Raw genomic sequence first — 23,040 nt, forward strand, 5'->3', positions numbered from 1 at the left:
AAGAAAAGTAGAAGGAACTTTGGCTGGAAGTAATGTTTTCTTCAAGACCTTTAAGACAAGTAGATGATTACATTTACATTTAAAAACTCATGTGTGTGAGCTTAGTCGCTCAATCTTGTGATATTCCTCAGTCCATGAAATTTTCCAGGCAAGAATCTTGGAGTTGACATTTCCCTCTCTAGGGGATCTTCCCAACCCAGGGATTGAACTTGAGTCTCCTGCATTGGCAGGCAGGTTCTTTACTACTGCACTACCTTGGAAGCCCACATTTAAAAATAAACACAGTAAATATGGAAAATGGCTTTGGGTGTAGGGGTGGCAAGAGAAGACTTCAATAGAACTATTGAGAAGACCCTGGAATATTTCCGTAGTCCAGAGATGATTATTTGGAAAGAGTAAGGACAGTGCAAAAGGCAAATAGTACACAGCTTTGAGAACCATGAAGAGAGTAGAATCTTGTGGATTTTATGGTTGATTGGCTCAGGAATTGAGAAAATGAATGTCCTGGATGATTGCCAGTTTCTTGGCTTCTTTCACTGAAAAATGGAAAAACTGAAAGAGGAGCAATTTTTGAAGAGAAGATAAGTGGACCTGGTGAGTTTGTGACATTTATGAGACATTCATGTAGACCAACTGCATGTACTGGTATACATGCAAATCTAGAGTTATGATCTGGGCTAGAGAAAAAAATATAACTTAGTATAGTAATGGTATTGAAGCTATGGGAGCTAATTTAAGATTTGGTACATAGTGAGGGGAAGCAGGCTTAGGACTCAGGGCTGAAGAGCTCCAATAAACAAAGGTTAGACTGGAAGTAAGAACTGGCAAAGATGATAAAGAAAGAGCCATCAAGGAAGAGGAAAATTTGAAGTGTGTTAGAAGCTATAACAATAGAGTTCAGTATTTCAGGAAGAAATGGTCAACATTGTCCAATCCTTTTGGGCACTTTGGTCAGGACTAAAAAGTAACCTGTGGGTTTATTGACAAAGAGCTCCTTAGTGGCCTTTAACACAGCAACTTTGGGGCAGGCCCGACTGGAAGCCAAGTTGGCAAAGTTGAGAAGTTGACTGCGAATTTGAAGAAAGCGAGGGAGTGAGTGGTTATTCAGATGATTGTGGTGGAAACTGGGGACAGGCAACTCTTTCAGGCAATGTAAGTTCCCTTTTTATGCATGTGTTCTGGTTTATCCCTGAGCATAACACATCACAGAATAATTTTAACTTTGTTTTTCCATGCTATGGCCTTTTCCTGGGATTTATTGTGGGGAAAGGGTTTTAGTAGGGGGAAGTCAAGTGATCTTTTTAAGAGCTCTTTCTTACCCCTAAAATAATGCACTGGTTCTCCCTCCAATCTCATAGTTTCTCATCAAAATAAAGAATCAACTTTTTGACCTGTTACTAAAACATAATCATTTATTGAGTTACAGTATAATGTTTAATAATTTCTAGTGAGTGGGCTTATTTCGACCTGGCGCATTTTAAACTGTTAAATTCTGTGTGTTGCCAGAACATATGGTTTTCTTTTTTTTAGCTGGGAGGGATAGAAAGGAGTGTTTAAATAACCTGGGCCTATTTAAAATTTCACAAATTATTTGAAATTTCATTACAATAGAAGGTGTAGTGAATTCCTTATGTTAAAGAGGATATAAATGGATTCTTGATTCTTCTAGCACATTCATCACTTATTAAGTATTAGCCTTTTACATATTAAAATGTAATAGTATTTTATGTATTTTTAAAACATTTTAATTTTTGTATTCATTTAATTTTGGTTGTATGGGGTCTTTGTTGCTGTGCCCAGGCTTTCTCTAGTTGTGGCGAGCAGGGGCTGCTCTTTGTCGCCCTGCGCAGGCTTCTTATTGCGGTGGCTTCTGTTGTTGCAGAGTCAGGCTGTAGGCATGTGGACCTCAGTAGTTGCCGCACGCTGGCTCTAGGGCTTGGGCTCAGTAGGTGTGGCACATGGACTTGGTGTCTCCATGGCACATGGAATCTTCCTGGACCAGGAATCAAACCCTTGTCCCTAGCTTTGGCAGGTGGATTCTTATCTGCTGCATCATCAGGAAAGTCCTTTAATTTTGACGTAAGTTCTTACTAATTCAAGTTCTCTTTATTGCCTGTGTTCTACTCATAGATTTTACTGAAATTTTGCAGTAAGAGTTTGAGTTTAGACTGCATTTTGGGCAATCTGTAAGTTGTTGGATGAATGAATGTTGATGGTTTTCAGATCAGATTGAAAATTCAGTTTAAAAAGGTGAGAAACTTATTTTAGGTATATCCTTTATAATATGAAATTAGAGAAGTCAAGCAAAGAGGAAATGTAACTATATATAAAAATGGTCTCACCACTAATAATAAAATTCAAATTACCATGTTAAATGCCATTTCTATTAAATTGGTAAAGATGAATGTTCACACAAAAATCTGTACATAAATGTTCATAGTAGCTTTATTTGTGATAGTTAAGAGCTATTAATGGAAACACCTCAATAAATAGTAAGGAACAAAATAATAAAGAACAAAGTTGATATATAGGCATCAACTTGGGGTAAATCTCAAAGACATAATACTGAGTGGGAGAAACCAGGTTGAAAGGTGGTGTACTGTATGATTTCGATTAATTTGAAACATTCTTGAAAAGACAAAACTACATTGGTAGAAAAACAGATCAGTAACTGAATAGGGTAAGGGTGTGACCAGAAAAGAATAGCATGAGAGAGTCTTTTTAAAAAAATAACCATTTTTGGCTCTGCTGGGTCTTCATTGCTGTGCGGGCTTTTCTCTAGTGGAGAGCAGGGCTACTCTCCGTGCTGTGAGCCGGCTTCTCTTTGCAGTGTCTTCTCTGGCTGTGGAGGATGGGCTCCAGGGCATGTGGACTCAGTTGTCGCAGCTCCTAGGCTCTAGAGCACAGTCTCAATAGTTGTGCGTAGGCTTAGTTGCTCCAAGGCATGGGGAATCTTCCCGGATGAGGGATCAAACCCACGTCTCCTGCACTGGCAGGCGGATTCTTTACCACTGAGCAGCAGGGACGTCCCACGAGGTAGTCTTTTGGAGTGATGGAACTCATCCTGACTGTTCAGTTCAGTTCAGTTGCTCAGTTGTGTCCAACTCTTTGTGACCCCATGAATCGCAGCACGCCAGGCCTCCCTGTCCATCACCAACTCCCGGAGTTTACCTAAACTTATGTCCATTGAGTCGGTGATACCATCCAGCCATCTCATCCTCTGTCGTCCCCTTCTCCACTTGCCCCCAATCCCTCCCAGCACCAGGGTCTTTTCCAATGAGTCAACTCTTCGCATGAGGTGGTGAAAGTACTGGAGTTTCAGCTTCAGCATCAGTCCTTCCATTGAACACCCAGGACTGATCTCCTTTAGGATGGACTGGTTGGATCTCCTTGCAGTCCAAGGGACTCTCAAGAGTCTTCTCCAACACCACAGTTAAAAAGCATCAATTCTTCGGTGCTCAGCTTTCTTCACCATCCAACTCTCACATCCATACATGACCACTGGAAAAACCACAGCTTTGACTAGACTGATCTTTGTTGGCAAAGTAATTTCTCTGCTTTTTAATATGCTGTCTAGGTTGGTCATAACTTTCCTTCCAAGAGTAAGTGTCTTTTAATTTCATGGCTGCAATCACCATCTGCAGTGATTTTGAAAGTATGAAAAGGCAAAATGATAGGATACTGAAAGAGGAACTCCCCAGGTCGGTAGGTGCCCAATATGCTACTGGGGATCAGTGGAGAAATAACTCCAGAAAGAATGAAGGGATGGAGCCAAAGCAAAAACAATACCCAGTTGTGGATGTGACTGGTGATAGAAGCAAGGTTCGATGCTGTAAAGAGCAATATTGCATAGGAACGTGAAATGTTAGGTCCATGAATCAACGCAAATTGGAAGTGGTCAAACAGGAGATGGCAAGAGTGAACGTTGACATTCTAGGAATCAGTGAACTAAAATGGACTGGAATGGGTGAATTTAACTCAGATGACCATTATATCTACTACTGTGGGAATCCCCTAGAAGAAATGGAGTAGCCATCATGGTCAACAAGAATCCGAAATGCAGTACTTGGATGCAATCTCAAAAACGGCAGAATGATCTCTGTTTCCAAGGCATACCATTCAATATCATGTTAATCCAAGCCTATGCCCCAACCAGTAATGCTGAAGAAGCTGAAGTTGAATGGTTCTGTGAAGACCTACAAGACCTTCTAGAACTAACACCCAAAAAAGATGTCCTTTTCATTATAGGGGACTGGAATGCAAAAGTAGGAAGTCAAGAAACACCTGGAGTAACAGGCACATTTGGCCTTGGAGTACAGAATGAAGCAGGGCAAAGGCTGCTAGAGTTTTGCCAAGAGAATGCCCTGGCCATAGCAAACCCCCTCTTCCAACAACACAAGAGAAGACTCTACACATGGACATCACCAGATGGTCAACACCAAAATCAGATTGATTATATTCTTTGCAGCCAAAGATGGAGAAGCTCTATACAGTCAGCAAAAACAAGACCGGGAGCTGACTGTGGCTCAGATCATGAACTCCTTATTGCCAAATTCAGACTTAAACTGAAGAAAGTAGGGAAAACCACTAGACCATTCAGGTATGACCTAAATCAAATCCCTTATGACTATACAGTGGAAGTGAGAAATAGATTTAAGGGACTAGATCTGATAGACAGAGTGCCTGATGAACTATGGGCAGAGGTTTATGACATTGTACAGGAGACAGGGATCAAGACCATCCTGACTGTGGTAGTGGTAAGTCAATTTATACCTGTGTTAACATTCATAAAACTGTACACTAAGAGAAAACGTCGATTTTGCTGCCTGATAATTGTAACTATAAAAAATAAATACACTTAAAAATTGGTGAGATGATATTAAATATAGTAGTGAAGCGGATCCTGTCTTTGTAGGAATATCATTGGTAATACGTTATGCAGATATTAAGCATCATTTTACTGTTTAATGATATGGGAAATGTATTCAAAATAATATATGAAAAGAGAATAAAAAACTACACCATATTTTCTGTATTAGAAGCATATTTTCCCTCCATTACTCTTTGTTCGAACACCCTCCTTTGTGATAGGAAGGCCAGGAAGCTGGAGCCACCGCCCTTTAGCCCTTTCTGTCCTTGACTGTTGGGTTTGGGATTACAGCAGCTAGAATCCTTTCGGAGATAAAAAGTTGTTGGGCCAAGCATTATGGGTCAGTCATTTGTTTTCTTAGGAAAAAACCTTGATGGCTTCAGATAGTCAAGATTCACTTTGTATATGTGCTGCCGAAGCGAGCACTCAAAATTCACTTTGTAAATCCATGAATGCCAATGCTGCACAAATGAATTATCTGAATTCTAGTAGTGACAGTGGTTTTTCAGACTTTTAGGAGACTGGTTTACCTGGCTTGAAGTTGTAGACATTTTTTGTTTGTTTGTTTGGTTTTTGGACATGTGTTTTCTTCTCTCTTTAGTAAATATCCAGTGAAATGGCTGGTTATAGTAGGTGTATGTTTAAATTTTTAGGAGTCTATCATACTGTTTTCCAAAGTTATTGTACTATTTTACATTCCTTCCAGTAGTGTGTGATATTTCTAGGCGCTCTATACTTGTTTTTTCAGTTATAATTGACCTTACATTTTGCTAACACTTAAGATAGTCAGTTTTAAAATTTTTAATCAAGTTAGTGTGTGTTGTTATCTCATGTTTTTAAACAACTTTACTGAGTTATAATTCGCATTCCACGTAATTCACTCATTATATGACAGGGAGGCCTGGCGTGCTGCAGTTCATGGGGTTGCAGAGTCAGGCATGACTGAGCGACTGAACAAGAGCAACATAATTCACTCATATAAAGTATATAATTCCTGATTTTTTAGTAGTGTATGTACAGTTATGTGCAACTATCACCATAGTTTTAAGATGTTTTCAGTACTTCAAAAAGAAATCCTGTGCTCTCTAACTTTCAACCCCCATACCTCCTGCCCCTAGTCTCACCCTCATCTCCTAGCCCTAAGTGACCATTAAACTACTTTCTGTCTCTATAGACTTTCCTGTTCTGGACATTTCATATAAATGGAATCATGATCATGTAATGTGTGGTCTTTTGTGATTGGCTTCTCTCACTTAACATAATGTTGTTAAGGTTTGTATGTGCTGTAGCATGTATCAGTGTTTTATTCCTTTAATGGTTGAATAATAGTATGAATAATATCACTGATAACAACGTGATATACCACAATTTGTTTATTCATTTGTTCATTGAATGGACATTTGTTTTGTTTCTACCTTTGGGCTATTATGAATAATATTGCTATAGACATTCATGTGCAAGTTTTTTTGTGTGGACATATTTTTCTCTGTCTTGAGCATATACCTAGGAGTGGAATTGCTGGATCATATGGTAACTGTAATCTTTTGAAGAATTGTGAAACTGTTTTTTAAAGTGGCTGGACTCTTTTACATTCTCACCAGTAGTGAGTGTGGATTCCAGTTTCTTTGCATCTGCACCATACTTGCTTTTATTTGAGACTAATCACCTTAGTAGATGTGAAGTGTATCTTGTGTTTTTTATTTGCATTTCCCAAATGGTTAATGATGTTAAACATCTTTTTCTGTACTTACTGACTTTTTGTATATATTCTTTCTTGAATTATCTGTTCATGTTTTTTTTGCCCATTTTCTATCTATTTATTTGACTTTGTTTTCTTAATGGCATCCTTTAAAAATTTTGATAAAATTAAACATATATTTTATTTTTAATGTTTTATACATTTGTAGTCTAAGAAACCTTTGCCTACTTCAAGATTACAAATATCTACTACATTTTCTTGTAAAAGTTTGTAGTAAAATTTTACATTTAAGTCTATGATTCATTTTTTGTTAAATTTTGTGTACAGGGTGAGTTAATGGTTGATGTTCATCTTTTTTCTCTATGACTGTCCAGTTAACTCAGCATTTGTTTGAAAAGGCTTATTCCCATTGAATTTATTTTGTCAACTTTGTTGAAAATTAGTTGAAAATAAATTTGTTTTGCCAACTTTGTTGAAAAATAATGGCTATACACAGTGGCCACTATTTCATTGCATTGATCATTGTGTCTTTTTCTAAAATACCAAAATATCTTCATTTTTGTTACATGATAGTTAACTTTGAAATTAGATGGAATAAGTTATTAGTTCTCAGTCCTTTGTTTTTAGCTTCCCTGTGGATTTCTATGTAGACAGTTTTATCATCTGCACATAGGTACAGTTTTACTTCTTCTCTTCCTTTCTGATCTTTATACTTTTTGTTAATATTGCCTTATTGCGTTGACTAAGACTTTCCAGGACAACACTGATTAGAAGTGGTGAAAATGGGGATTCTTTTTTTATTCCTAGTTTCAGGCCTTTTTCTTTTCCTATTTAAGTAGGTGGTTATATTTTAAAAGATAAAGTAATAATTTGGCTTTTGTTTTGTAAATTCTGTTGTTTTGATAGCTTTGGAGGTCAAGTGTGTATTTGGTAAAAGATACAAAAAAATAAAGAAAAAGATACAGTGAATAGCTCTTCAATAATGAGGGAATGAGATTTTCCTCTCTTCAGCTGGACTAAACTTATCTAGTCATTGAAAAATATAGTATACAAGTTAGGTGAGAAGCAAGAGCTAGGGCTCAGTATGAGGATGCTCTGTATTTCTCCCGGAAGTGCTCATGGTTAACTGCCAAGCGGAAAAGAAAGAATAAGACAGTAATAAGGGGAGATTTTGTCTTTAGTGTCAAGTGTGCTTAGAGTTAATAGATAAGAGTGTTTTTGCTTCAAAGCACTAAAAGATACCATTATATAGAATATCATATACATACCTCTCAGCCTATTCTGCTGTTATTCTTTGTCTTATTATGTTTTGTCTTTTTCAAGCTCTGTACTTTACATGAAATAAAATGTATAGCTCTGAATGATCCACGATGATTTCTGTTAAATGTATTCATCTATGCAACTATCACCCAGAACAAGTTCTTCTTTCCTGGCCCTTTCCAGTCAATTTCCCATCTCCAGAGCCAGCAGCCACTTTCTGGTTTCTGTCACCATAAATCAGTTTCCCCGTTGCTGAAAAATTTTCTGTGTTAGACCCTTTGGATATGTTTTCGTAAGGTGATACTGGGAATGTTTTCAAGAAAAGTATAGACTTTCATAAGGAACTTTTAATTTCCTGATCATATACTACTGAATTCTCAGAATCAGTGACCCAACCTGACAGCTCCCTAAGCTAGGAGACAAGAATATATTGATGAAATTTTAGTCTGATTGCTGCTTTAATGTTTTACCTTTGTTCTTATTGAAAAAGCTACAGGTTTTTCTTTTAGAGAACTCTGTGATCTTGTATTACTTTTCCTTGATATATCTTGTCATGTGATTTTAGGTATTTTTCCATGGATGCTGAAATTTTATTTTTAATTACTAGAGTTTGAAAATCTTACCAGTGATTATTATGTTTTTCTACTTCTACTAAGTTTGTATGATGATAAGAAATTTACATTCTGTTCTCATGGTAATGCTAGAAGCTGATATTTGAATTTCCCAGTTTATAACATACATATGAAAAAATACTTAATACAATCCAGTTTACTTGTGCTTTTATTTTGCTGAGTGATTTTATTACTTAAATATTAATGTCATCTATAATAATTGGTTTTTATTTTGTTTATATTCTAGTTCATTCAGCCCCTAAAGAAATAACAGTGTCTAAGGGACAAGAAGAGAAACCTGATAGCCTAGTTAAATATTTCAGTGTTGTTTGGTGTAAAGCTTCAAAGAAAAAACACAAAAAGTGGGAAGGTGATGCTGTTCTTATTGTAAAAGGAAAGTCATTTACCTTAAAGGATTTGGAGGGCAAAGACATTGGAAGAGGTATTGTGATATAACCTGATGTTTATGATTTGGTCTAAAGTTAATATATGTATCTGACTACAAAATTGAAATGTAATTGTGTTTTATGAAGGTGTTCTTTCTTGACTTTCATGTATAAATTATCTGATAAACATAAATTTATCTTGTAATAATAGCAAGTCTGACAGTCTTATATATACTCAGTGAGATGAATCTCATCCCATGGTATCATTTTCTTTGAATATAAAATGATTAGCTAGATATATACAGTTATATTGGCATTTTTGTGAGATTAAGCAGTTTTTCTTTGTGTGTTTTTCATCTTTTTTCTTTTTTTCCAGAATGCTGAGTGATTAAAAGTTAAAAAGATGTGGGTATTAGGAGTAGAATGATATCTAACTTCAATGATACCTAATAAAAATTTGAAAATAGCAAGGAGATAATAGCTAGAGATAACTTAGATTAATACATCTAAATTGGAGGTAACCGTTATTTCCATTATAAAACATTGCCAGCATGATTTATTTGTATAAGTTAGCCCACAAAATCAGAGTATGTAAAGTTATCATGGTCTTTTTACATGTCTCTTAAATTACTCTTCAATTCTGAGTGTGGCCCATAATTATAAAGTCTGTTCTACCTGTTGAAAATAACATAGTTTGTAGTTTCAGTAACTATGCTAGGGGTAAGCATTCAAAGAGGGTTATAGTTTGTAGTTTAGTAGGGACAGGGCAATGTAATTGATAATTAGGAAGCACTAAGATAATTGTTTCAATGAGAATGTTTGCTGAGTACGATAGGAGCATATATAGAAGGACCATGTAAATCAGCCTACGAGGCTAAGGGAAAGCTTCAGAGGAGTTATTGTTTAAGGTAATATGTGAGGGATGAGTAATTTTGTAGGGAATGAGAAAGGGGCATAGCATATGTACAGGTATAGGCAAGAGTGAATTAAAAAAACGACTTCAGTGTTTCAGGAATGTAGTATGCGAAGGGCAGTGACAGAGGGGCAAGGGTTGAGGCTGAATGGAATTATCTGTAATAGAATTTTTTATTATGAAAATATTGAACAAATACCATATATCCAATATTATGCTTAGTGTTTAGAGAAATTAAAATTAGCAATACACATTCCATGTTAGTTAAGGTGTTAGTAACTCGGTTGTGTCTGACTCTTTGCAACCCCATGAACTATAGCCCACCAGGCTCCTCTGTCCATGGAATTCTCCAGGCAAGAATACTAGAGTGGGTTGCCATTCTCTTTTCTAGGGGATCTTCCTGACCCAGGGATTGAACTCAGGTCTCTTGCATTGCAGGCAGATTCCTTACCATCTGAGCCACCAAGGATTGAGGCTAAATTTTTTTGAGAACTTGTTTATACTTAATTAGTGAAATTATATTCTAAAGCCCCCTAGCAAGGAAAAAATTACCAAAATTACCCTGGAATATCTGTTACCCATGACTATGGTATATATGGTTTTGAGTGTGTGTAGTTTGGATTAATAATAAAATGATCTCTCAGTTGCAAGTAGTGGAAGAAAGTAGAATCACCTCTATACAAGTAGAATCACCTCTGGTGCTTTTAAAAATGCCAGTGCTTAGGCCTTGATCTCTGAGGCTGTGATTATTTGGTCTGGATGATGGGGAGAGGGACTGAACATCCATATATTTTAGGTTTCTGGGTGACTCTCATATCCAGCAGGAGTTGAAAATCACTGGTTTAAAAAATTAATTTATTGGCTTTCAAAGTGAAAGCATCCAAATATAAGACTTGGTTGCTTAATTATAATGTTAATAAATATATCAACCTGGAGTTAAGCTTGCAAGTTATCACCTATAATACAAGCAGTTTTTCTTTTAAATAATTTGGATATTCAGCATTTAAATATTATTACTATAAGAATAAACACTCTTAAGAACCCGAAGGCTGGAATGCTGAAATTGCTAATAGCTTGTGATAATATAGTCAGATTCAGTTGATTTTCATTCCACATACCTAGCAAAGAACAAGTGTGGGAAACAAAGTTCAAGAGTTTAAAGAAAATCTTCTGGAGATGTAGGGATGTTTGAGACAGTCATCACTAGGGAGCAAAGTGAAACAAGAGATTTTGGAGTTGCAGAGCCTCTTGAAGATGCCTCAAAATTAAATTTATTCTTATCTCCCATTTTCATGTAATTAGTGGTAATTGGATTAATAGGGTTGGATTCAATATGAAGATAAAACAGTTATCTTCATTAATATGGAGAGGTCAGGACTGCTGTTGAATGAAACAACTTGGGAAATGGAGGGCTGGGTCTTTTAGCATTTAGGAACACCAGCCAAATAACTATCTGGCTTCACCTTAGAGCTCTATCCTAAGTAATTGAAAAACATATATTATGTAGTTCCCAGTTGTCAGAGATTGTAATTATTAGCCCAGTGTTAAGAGGGAATTGTAGCAATTTTCCAGCTAGTTTAAAAGGGTTATGTAATGTTATCTAAAATATGATAATCTTAAGTTTTTGGTATACACAGTCTTGCCCCTCACAGTGGCACAAAAATCATGCATTTAATGTTTCCAAGCAGAGGAGTATAAAATTCCCTCACTCTGTCTGATTAATGAGTTCATTTTAAGCAGACCGTGATAACTTACTCATATTTATATTACATCAACACCTTACACATGGCGGCACCTAATAAATGGTCTGTTGAATTAATAATAATTCAAACAAGTGTGGTATTATAAAATATCCTACTTTTTATTCAAGAGCGAGAACTTGGGCTATCAGTAGCCTCTATGACAAATGTAGTTTTACTATGCTATTGCAGGTGGAAGAGTACAGTACTAGTTGTGTTAGAAATTGCTTCTGTTGCTAGTTCTTCACAATTCCACTTGTTTCTAAGTGGAAATAGAGCTGCCCTGGTATTTGTCTAGGTTGTTCACAAGAAAGGAGGGTCCATACAGCTTAACCAAAACCCTTCTTCGCTTGGTTTGCTATAGAGCAGATGGCAAAACTATGACTACAGTAGATTGTATTTTAAGTAATTAAAAACAAGCCTTGGCTCTCTAAACCTTACCTAATTTTTTAACTATATAATTATTTATTCCTTTTGATTTTTGCATGTGTGTATTTTTACTAAAAGGGTAAATTTTTGTATATATTTTATACAAAATATATATGTATTTTTTATATTTTTATATATAATGTAAATTATATATACAAGGCTATTTGCATTCAAAGTACATTTCATTCCGTACAGTTACAAGAAGAGACTCTGGTTTTACTAATTAAGTCATCTTAGGGTGTCAATAAATTAAATTAATTTTTTCCTTCTCAATTTAAAGGCATTGGATATAAATTGAAAGAGCTTGAAAAGATTGAAGAGGGTCAAACAATGATGATTGGTGGAAAAGAAATAGAAGTCATGGGTATCATCTCTCCAGATGATTTCAACAGTGGAAGATGTTTTCAGTTTGGAGGAGGATGTTCTGCTGTCTTAAGTTCTTCTCAAGCTGCCAAGAAGTGTTTCTCTAACCCTTTCAAAAGTGTCTGTAAACTCAGTTCAAAGGAAAATAAACAGAACAGTTTCCAAAATTGCAAACCACGCCATGACCCATATGCACCAAGTAAGATTTAAAAACTTAATTTGAGTTTTCTGTTTTTACTGTCCAAAGATATTTTGGTATGTGAATTTAAAGTTGAAATTTTGTTTTAACACTTTCAGGTAAAAGTATGTATCATTTTTCAGATATATAGTCTGACATAAGGGATAATGTTGAAGCTGAATAATATAGTTTGAGAATTATTTCATAAGTAAATGTTCAATTGCAAGAGTATGGTAACCAAAATACATGTGTTGAAGGAAAATTGTGCAAATTATAGATGTATAGACACATACATGTGTATGATTTCAACAAAACCTGATATCTTTTGAAGGGAGAAAAATTGGTAAATTCATAAATTAGGAATATTTTTGAACTTCCATTTTGAAGATCACAAGTATTAGTAATTAGTGACTTAATTGAGTATTAAAATATTGAAAGGTAGAAAAAATATTAGAAGGTGAGATTTCATGTAAAGAGTTCAAATTTTATTCATGAGAATTCAATCCAGTCAAGTTAATTTTCACATTAATAAATTTAATTTAAAAATTGCATCAAAAATAAAACCTAGTCTGTTTATGACTTTTTAAGATTTGATTGCTCAGTCAACAAGTATTTCTTGTGTGCCTTTTATACATTGGGCCCAGAGGTAAAACTCATTACAAAGCTTCTCATTTGGTAATGTGACAGACATAAAATTTGAATTATGTTAAGTCTGTGATTCATTTTGCCTAAAATTTTGTGTACAGGGTGAGTTAATGACGTTCATCTCTTTCCCTGTGGCAGTGTATGTGCTCAGTTGTGTCTGTCTCTTTGTGACCCCATGGACTGCAGCCTGCCAGGCACCTCTGTCCATGAAACTGTCAAGGCAAGAATACTGGAGCAGGTTGCCATTTCCTTCTCCAGGGGATCTTCCCAACCTAGGGTTCGAATTGTCCTCTCTTGCATCTGCTGCATTGGCAGGTGGATTCTTTACCACTGTGCCATCTGGGAAGCTCTTTCCTTGTGGATATCCAGTTAATTCAGCATTTGTTTGAAAAGACTTATTCCTATTGAATTTGTTTTGTTGTGTAGAAGTTGGAGAATAGAGTAAGCTTTTCTCATAATGGTAGTAAAAATAAAAATATTGAAATAATTATAAAAATAACTCTTAAAATAGCTATAAGTAGATGTATTAAGGGCTTCCCAAGTGGCTCTGGTGGTAAAGAATCTACCTGCCAATACAGGAGACATAAGAGGTGCAGGTTCAGCCCCTGGGTTGGGAAGATCCCCTGGAGGAGGGCATGGCCACCTACTTCAGTATTCTTGCCTGGAGAATCCCGTGGACAGAGGAACTTGGCGGGCTACAGTCCATAGGGTCACAAAGAGTTGGACATAACTGAAGGGACTTAGAATGCACGCATGCTTGCAAAAAGTATTAAAATAACTATTTTCCCCTCTTGCCATTTTGGAAACAGAATTTTTGAAATAAAAGGACCTTTTAGATAATTTAGACCAATCCCTTCACTTTGCATTTGAGGAAACTGAGTACCAGAAGCATGAACTGACTTGCTTAAAGTAGGTATTGGCATAATTTGGATTAAACCCCCCAAATTAAAAATTCCTTGCTTTATTCTAGCTCATTTGAGACTTAATTGAAATTTAGAGTGTGGGAGTTTCTGCTTCTGATTTTTCTCTTTGTCTGAATATTTTGTCTGTCACACTGGCTCATAAGCCTCCTTCTGTCCTTCATGCTTCTTTCTCTTTGCCTCCTGTTATATAATAGAGAGCTGTGGTGAACCAAAAAGAACACTGTGCTTAGTCAAGGACCTGAGTTACAGTCCTGCTTTTGCCACTGAACTACTGATTCTTCGATCAGTTGAGGTGGTCACTTACTTCACTAAATGTTTTGCCTCATGTAAAATGTGGGTTTTAATAACTGCCATAGAGACTTAGAGTGCCTGGTACATACTGTGTACAATAAATATTTGATAACTGAGTGAATGAAAAATTTTATTATGATAATTTGTATATATGTGTACATGAGTGTGTATGTGTGTGTGTGTGTGTGTAAGCAAGCCCTTTTTGTAAGTGGTAAATACTTGATTATCCTCTCTCTTTTTAAATCTTGTTAAAGGTAGTACTAAGTTGTAGACTTAAAACTAAAGCAAGAGACATTTTGTTAGCATTAAATGATGCTTCATGATCATGAAGGGCATCTAAAGATTTAAACTGATGTCCTATTGCTGTGGTGCTTTAGGTTTTATTTTTCTCAAAGCTTCATGCTTTGTTAGATGATTTATGATTCTATGGTCCTTGCTTGAGCTGTGAATCATCTTTTTCTCTGTTTTCTTTTTAATTCCCTTTGTCCTTTTTAACTAATGTTTTAAAAGCTTTATTTATTTATTTGTAGCTGCACTGAGCCTCAGTGCTGCCTGTGGGTTTCCTCCAGCTGCAGTGAGCAGGGGATGCTCGAGTGCGGTGTGCGGGCTCCTCATTGCAGCGGCTTCTCCTGTTCCTTACACTTCGGCCCTGAAAAGCACGGGCTTCAGTCGTTGCAGAGCGTTTGCTCAGTTGCTCTGAGGCATGTGAGATCTTCCCGGACCAGGGGCCATACCTGTGTCCCCTGCATTGGCAGGTGGATTCTTAACTACTGGACCACCAGGGAGATCCTCTTTTTGTTCTTTTTTTTTAAGAAAAAAAATGGGACCATTTCTTGGTTGGAAATGCACAAGGCATACACTCTTCTTTACTACTGGGATATGGAGGAAACTCAGGGGCTGAGTTTTCCATTTTCACTCCCTAGCCCCTTACCTGCCAGGAATTCACCTCGAAAATGAGAGTTTCTTTTGGTTGCTCAGAAACCTGGGAAGATCCACAGAAAACCTTCCTCCAGGTAATTACTATCAGTAAACATGACCAGACTCTCATTTCTGTGACTGTGTATTTCCACACTGATGGTTATTTATTAAATTACCCGTTTTTCTTTTTTTTGGTTGCCCCATATAGCTTTTGAGATCTTAGTTCCTGGACCAGGATTTGAACCTGTGTCCTCAGCAGTGAAAGCACTGAGTCTTAACCACTGGACCACCAGGGGATTTCCCATATTTACTCTCCTGGAACTTACTGTTTTTTAATCTCCTTTTCTCATCTTTGTTCTTTTCTTTCTTCATATTTAAAAAATCTATTTTACTTTTTTTAACCATGATGTAGGCATCAAATATATCCAGAGAATTATTTTGATGAGTTTATTATTTGATTTCAGATTTATCAATTGATACCAGCTTTCTAGTTATGTTTGGTTTTGTTTTTTGAGTGATTTTCGATAAATCTTTTAAATTGTATTACCATATTACTAAAGAATTACATTGTTATTTGATGGTTACTCCATGCTGCTTTGTCAAGATTCATGAATTTTATATTTCATGAATGAAGTAATTAATTTTAAGCAAATAATGGTGGTGAAGTCAGTGGAAAATTTGTCATTCTTTCTCAGTTCTTCTGTTTAATAGGGGTAATAGACATTGTTAGTGGCATAGGAATGAAAATAAAGGAAGCCTTTATATTAAATTTGGAAAGCCTTTCCAGAATAAGAAGCTATGAGCATTAGTAAAGGCCATCTTGGCAAAATTCCAACCTGTGCTTTCAGTTGGAAACAGTTCTCTTTGCTTTGAATACTGAACTAGTAAGTATTGTGGCTTAATGAATTCTTTATGAAACAATAGTGAATTTTAGTGGTTTCAAAGCACTTTTGTGCATGAAATTTGGAAAACTCTTTGCCATTCTTTGCATGAATCTTACATCAATAAGGCATGAGATTTATTTTTAAAATTTTGTACCTTTGCTTAGCATTGATGTTACTGAATTTAAAATTATTGTGTTTTTATTTCTTTTTGAATTTCAAAGTTTTGGATTTCTTTTTTTTTTGGTCACAAATGACGGCAAACAGTTGTATCTTCTGAGTAATTAGAGCAAGATAATGTAATTACTGACAGAGTGGAATACATTTATAATTATACTTTTCCCTTTTTCTGAAGATTCCCTTGTTATGCTCCGACCAGATAAGAATCACCAGTGGCTGTTCAATAAGACCTGTTTTCCTGTTGTGGATGTAGTGATAGATCCTCACCTTGTATATTACCTTCGACCACATCAGAAAGAAGGGGTCATATTCCTTTATGAATGTGTGATGGGAATGAGGTAGGAAAACAATTTGTTTGATCTAATCAGAGCTTTGATTTACCTGTAACATAATGGTTTTCTAGGACGAGCCTAATATATAATGAGTCTCAATGAGTGCAGCATATATTTTAGTTGATAGGAATGGCAAATGGTAATGCATATGTTTATTCCACAGTTCTTTTTTAAAAAATCATTTTATTTAGGAAAATATTTGGCTATGCCTGGTCTTAGTTGAGACAGGCAGGATTTTTAGTCTTTGTTGCAGTATGCAGGATTTTTTTTTTTTTTTTAATGCAGCATGCTAACTCTTAGTTGCAGCATGGGGGATCTAGTTCCCTGACCAGGGATTGAACCCAGGCCCCTTGCATTGGGAGCCCAGAGTCTTATCCACAGTGGACCACCATGGAAATCTCCACAGGTAGTTCTTGAAGGATACTGTGTGCTAGACATCTTGCTTGGAACTGGACACACAACTTAAGAGGATTTTACAAAAAAAGTTTTCTTCTTATCTCACCTCTGCTTACACACACACGCACACACACACACACACACACACACATATACACACAAGTCCCTCTTCCTCTTTTAAAATTGAGTTTTCTTAAAGAATTGTAGTCAAAATACAGTTAAAGTAGAAGACACATATATAAATTCAAATCAAAGAAGGTTAAAAGAATCAAAAGTCTCTGCTAACATATTAGTACATTTCCTTCCAGTCCTTTTTTTGTTTTGTTTTTAATGCATAGGACCTTGATTTTTACTTTGGTCATTGCCACTCAGTATGTCTCAGTTACTAGGGAGTTAGGAATGTAAATTCCTCCAAGCTCTAAAGAACCCCTTGAATGATGACAAGGGGAAAATTATCTCCTAGAAACTTTCTAGATTCACATTCTTTCAAATATGCTCTTCTTTTCTGGAGATCTTACGTCAGTTGGCCTGAGAATCATCTTTTATTTCTTCTCTCTCACCTTCTCTATCTAATCACATCTAAACTTTTGAATATTTTGACTTCCCAAATACCATTTCGAACCTAACTGTTTCTGGCACCTCACTGTAGCAGTTCTAGTAACTGGTGTCATAAAGTTATATTTTATCTGGACTATTGCAACAGCTTCTAACTTGTATATCTGTTTCTGATGCTCCTCAGATTCTTTCTACTTATTGCTGCCAGTTTGATGTTTCTGGAAACAGTTCTGAACATGGCATTTCCTTGCTTAAAGTGATTACAGTTCTCAGAACTTAGAGTAATGTTTTCTAATCTGTGGTATGCATTCCAGTTGGGTGGTGTATAGGATTATTTTAGGTGTGCATGGACAAACTTTATTTTTTACTTTTAATCACAGCATATTTAGTTAGTGAATAATTGGAAAGAAATAGCACATCAAACTTTTGCTTTCACAAGTAGATTATGCTTAGAAATAATTTATTTTCTTTTCAAATAAATCTAAGTTAAAAAGTGAGTTGATTTAGAGAAAAATAATGAATAGTAGCACACATAGTATCACGTATATGGCCAAGCATTGTCATCCATGGAAGACTGATGCTGGGGAGACACTGACCTACAAGATACAGTCTGTCTGCTACCAATCTTGCCAGCTTCCTAACCTTGTATTTCTTTGCTTGGAATTCAGTTCAAGCACCAGCTGTGCTGATGTGTTAATACTGATTAATGTAGTGAATTCCTGTTTTCCTTTAACACTCTGCTCGAGGTTCATCTTCCGCAAGGGAAGCATTCCTGCTCTCTTCGCTATACCTGGATGCTGGATGCTGTATCACTGTTTTCTCTCTGCCACTCACTATATCTCATTTAGCTGGCATCTTGCAATGGCAAAATCTAAAATAATCTAAAGTAATAATAAGGGCTATAATAATCTAAAATAATAATGGTGGCTATAATTCATGTTTGTAATTTTTTCTCTACATTTTGAACTGGAAAACATAAATCAAATTGGTTTTGGTTGTTATTTCTACTAGTAAGAAACAGAATGGATTAACAAACTATACTTATATTTCCTTAATTCCTTTGGATTTTGTGACTTTTAAAGTGTTTATCTAATACCTGTCAAAGAGCTTTTAAAACTGTGAAGTGGTATAAATGTTAGTTACAGATAGTATTCCTTATAATGTTTAATTTTGAATTGTGTGAACCAAGTAGGCTTGTAGGATAAGATTTTTACTAAATTATGTGTATTAGATCAAATAGTGTTTAATTTTTCTTACAGGTCAAGGAGCTATTTTGGTTGAGGATTTCATTTATTGAAAGAGAATCATAAATACAGATCACTAGGTCTTTCTGGTTTATGTTTCATTATATTTTAAAGTGTTTTGATATCTAATACTGAAACTGATAAAAACTGCTCAGCTGTTAGTGATGAGAAGCACAGTTATAGTTAAATTATTTAACTGTAGATATGAAATTGGCATTCATTTCTAGTTTCTAAATATGGAATCATGATAGTAACAGATTTAGATTCAACTGTAATTTCAATTTGTTTTAGTAATTTAGTTGACAATAACTATATAATGAATATAATTAGCACAGATGCAAAATGTCATAAATCAGCTGAATGAAGAGCTAGAAAATGTGTTTAGTGGGGGCTAGAATTCATCCTAATTACAAAATATCAGCTTCTGGTTTTTGACTGATAGGTAATGATGTTAGGGGCATAAAATATTTTCCTTTTGTAGTTGAAGGAAATATAATTATTTCTAACAGGGTGAATGGCAGATGTGGAGCTATTCTTGCCGATGAAATGGGTTTAGGGAAAACACTGCAATGTATTTCGCTTATCTGGACCCTACAGTGTCAGGGACCCTACGGAGGCAAGCCAATAATAAAGAAGACACTTATTGTCACACCTGGAAGCTTGGTGAATAATTGGAGGAAAGAATTCCAAAAATGGCTAGGAATTGAAAGGATCAAGATATTTACTGTTGATCAGGTAAGAGACTTTTGAAAATTTAGATTTGGTCTTTACTAAATCTCTAGCTTTTCAAATCAATGCTGCAGCTTTCACTGTCTAGCAGTTTTTCAAGTGTATGTAGCTCTCTTTTTTCTGATAAATGGAATCTTGCCTTACAATTTGGTTGAGTTAATATATTCTAATACCTAGATAATGGTTTTCAGGAATATGCTGCTTTTATTTAATTTCACACAGTTTTTGCCCATGGTTTGTTAAAGGTTACCTTTTTTTTTTTTTTTTTAGGACCACAAAGTAGAAGAATTCACCAAATCTCCATTTTATTCTGTTCTTATCATCAGTTATGAAATGTTACTTCGTTCCCTGGATCAAATTAAGACTGTAAAATTTGATCTTCTAATTTGTGATGAAGGGCATCGTTTGAAGAACAGTGCAATTAAGACAACTACAGCCCTCATTAGCCTCTCTTGTGAGAAAAGGATAATTTTAACTGGTTTGTATTTACTTTGGGTGAGATATAATGGAGTTTTGCCTAATGAATATGCAGAACATGTAGTATGATGTTTGACATCCAAAGAATTGATGATATTGAGTGGAATTCATACTAATCAACCTGGGTTAGTTGCGTCTCGGTAGGATTCTGAATTATCAAATTCCTGCGTAATGTTTCCCAGATGTTGGATTCTTTGAGGAGTAAACATGATGGTGTCATGGTAAGGAAAGTAGGAGATGGGGCTAGACTGCTTGAGCTTGGTTTCCAAGGCTGATGTTCATTTACAGCTGTGCAACTTTGGGCAAGCTGTACTTCTCCCTACCTCAGTTTTCTTATGTGTGACATAGATTCCTTGTGTTGTGAGGGCCAAATGAGTTAATTCATGTGAAGTTCTTGGAAGACTACCCTTATATGATAAGTGTTTAATATAAATATCCTTTATTTTTCCAGGTTTGTGCTATATACATATGGTTTTTTGCTGGCCAAAGCTTCTAGCCCAGGTTGTCTGGAAAAGTGGGATAGACTGTACATGAATACAAGAATACTTTTCTACCTTATCCTTTTTAGCTTAAGGCCTAGACTAGAATTAGGCCTAAATAACTCAAAGGTATTTTCCCACGCCTCACTTTGGTCTTGTGTGGTGCTTTCAATTTACCATTTCGGTAGCAGGAGAAAGAAGATGTTGTCATTACTAATGTTTACAACCCTACTGTTTTCTGCTTAAGGCTCCTTTTCCCAATCATCTTTTATCCTTTTAGAAGGGATGGGCAGGGCATGGTTACTCTTACTGCGTTATATCCCATGTCTTTGTGTCCTTCGTGTGTCCTTTATGCATGTCAGAGCTCTCCTCTGAAGTTAAAATGAGGGAGAAGGGCTGTGACCAACAGCTTATTCCTCCAGTATACATCTTCAGGGTAGAAGTGTTCCCTGGAGCAACAGAGGAACCCCCTCTGGTGTGCTCTCCCTGAGTTGGGCTACAGAGGGGGCCCGCCTTTAAATAATTCATGGCTATTTGACTTCCAATTTGTGTAGAAGGATTGTAAAACCATTACCAAATGTGATTTTTAAAACCATATATGCTTTTTAGAAATGATTTGGGCAACTGTTAAATGACCTTTACATTCTTCATGTTTAGTCAAAGTGGATTCTTTATACTTCTTGACTAGCCTTTGATTTTGAAATCCTGTGGAAAATTCTGAAAGAGATGGGAATACCAGACCACCTGACCTGCCTCTTGAGAAACCTGTATGCAGGTCAGGAAGCAACAGTTAGAACTGGACATGGAACAACAGACTGGTTCCAAATAGGAAAAGGAGTACATCAAGGCTGTATATTGTCACCCTGCTTATTTAACTTAATATGCAGAGTACGTCATGAGAAACGCTGGGCTGGAGGAAGCACAAGCTGGAATCAAGTTTGCGGGGAGAAATTTCAATAACCTCAGATATGCAGATGACACCACCCTTACGGAAGAAAATGAAGAGGAACTAAAAAGCCTCTTGATGAAAGTGAAAGAGGAGAGTGAAAAAGTTGGCTTAAAGCTCAACATTCAGAAAACTACGATCATGGCATCCAGTCCCATCACTTCATGGCAAATAGATGGGGAAACAGTGGACACAGTGGCTGACTTTATTTTTCGGCTCCAAAATCACTGCAGATGGTGATTGCATCTGTGAAATTAAAAGACTCTTGCTCCTTGGAAGGAAAGTTATGACCAATCTAGACAGCATATTAAAAAGCGGAGACATTACTTTGCCAACAAAGGTCCGTCTAGTCAAGGCTATGGTTTTTCCAGTGGTCACGTATGGATGTGAGAGTTGGACTATAAAGAAGAGTGCTGAAGAATTGATGCTTTTGAACTGTGGTGTTGGAGAAGACTCTTGAGAGTCCCTTGGACTGCAAGGAGATCCAGCCAGTCCATCCTAAAGGAGAGTTCATTGGAGTGTTCATTGGAGGGACTGAGTGTTCATTGGAGGGACTGATGTTGAAGCTTAAACTCCCAATACTTTGGCCACCTGATGTGAAAAGCTGACTCATTTGAAAAGACCCTAATGCTGGGAAAGATTGAGGACTGGAGGAGAAGGGACGACAGAGGATGAGATGGCTGGATGGCATCACCGACTTGATGGACATGGGTTTGGGTGGACTCTGGGAGTTGGTGATGGACAGGGAGGCCTGGCGTGCTGTGGTTCATGGGGTCGCAAAGAGTCAGACACGACTGAGCAACTGAACTGAACTGGGGCCAGAAAAGCAGTGGAAAAAAAGATTTAGGTGAATTTAGTTACATTGTGGGAAGAGCAAAGCAGAGATTATTTCTCTTTACCGCAATGTGGCGTCAATATTGCTTACCTAAATAGTAGTAATAGCTATAGTGTTAAAAAGATTGGCATTCAAGGGGGAAAGCAAAAATAAAGAGTGATAAATTTAGATTACTTTTGGGTAATAATAGTAGAGCAATTAAAAAAAAAATAGGACTTCCCTGGTGGCACAGTGGGTGAGAATTCACCTGTCAATGCAGGGGACGTGGGTTTGATCTCTGGTGTGGGAAGATTCCACATGCTGTGGAGCAAGTAAGCCCGAGCACCACAACTACTGAGCCCGTGCTCTCGAGCCCAGGAGCCACAACTACCGAAGCCTGTCTAGAGCCTGTGCTCCGCAATGAGAGAAGCTGTCCCAGTGAGAAGCTTGCACACCACGACGAAGAGTAGCCCGTTTACCACAGCTAGAGACAGCCCACACATGGCAACCAGACCCAGACCCAGTGCAAAAAAATGGATTCTCTTCTATTTGACAATCAGATAATGTCCTTTAGCAAAAACGAACAGTTTTACTACTATTCTCCATTATGAGAAAATATCAATTTAACTAGCATTACAAATTAAATTTTATTTTTTTTGTTGTTCTTCTGTTCACCAGTTGTGTCCGACTGTGTGTGGGTCGGACAGTTGCAGTCAGTGACTCCCATGCTAGTAAGGTCATGCTTAAAATCTTGCATGCTAGGTTTCAGCATTATGCGAACC

The 23,040-nt window shown here is 36.5% G+C and overlaps 1 protein-coding gene across 6 annotated transcripts in view; it reads left to right on the forward strand.

Annotated features, from left to right (window-relative positions):
* The window catches only part of RAD54B (RAD54 homolog B), a 118,515-nt gene that overhangs the window by 50,683 nt on the left and 44,792 nt on the right, over nucleotides 1-23,040 (forward strand). For 5 of the 6 annotated variants that reach the window (XM_043483530.1, XM_043483532.1, XM_043483528.1 and 2 more), the window contains 6 exons: nucleotides 8,688-8,882; nucleotides 12,188-12,469; nucleotides 15,231-15,320; nucleotides 16,462-16,624; nucleotides 19,323-19,548; nucleotides 19,813-20,020. In XM_043483530.1, coding sequence (XP_043339465.1) covers nucleotides 8,688-8,882; nucleotides 12,188-12,469; nucleotides 15,231-15,320; nucleotides 16,462-16,624; nucleotides 19,323-19,548; nucleotides 19,813-20,020 — 1,164 coding nt within the window. The remainder of the gene's footprint in view (nucleotides 1-8,687; nucleotides 8,883-12,187; nucleotides 12,470-15,230; nucleotides 15,321-16,461; nucleotides 16,625-19,322; nucleotides 19,549-19,812; nucleotides 20,021-23,040) is intronic. The other variant, XM_043483531.1, reaches the window with a different exon arrangement.

Source organism: Cervus canadensis, chromosome 12, assembly GCF_019320065.1.
Source record: "Cervus canadensis isolate Bull #8, Minnesota chromosome 12, ASM1932006v1, whole genome shotgun sequence".
NCBI classification, from domain to species: domain Eukaryota; kingdom Metazoa; phylum Chordata; class Mammalia; order Artiodactyla; family Cervidae; genus Cervus; species Cervus canadensis.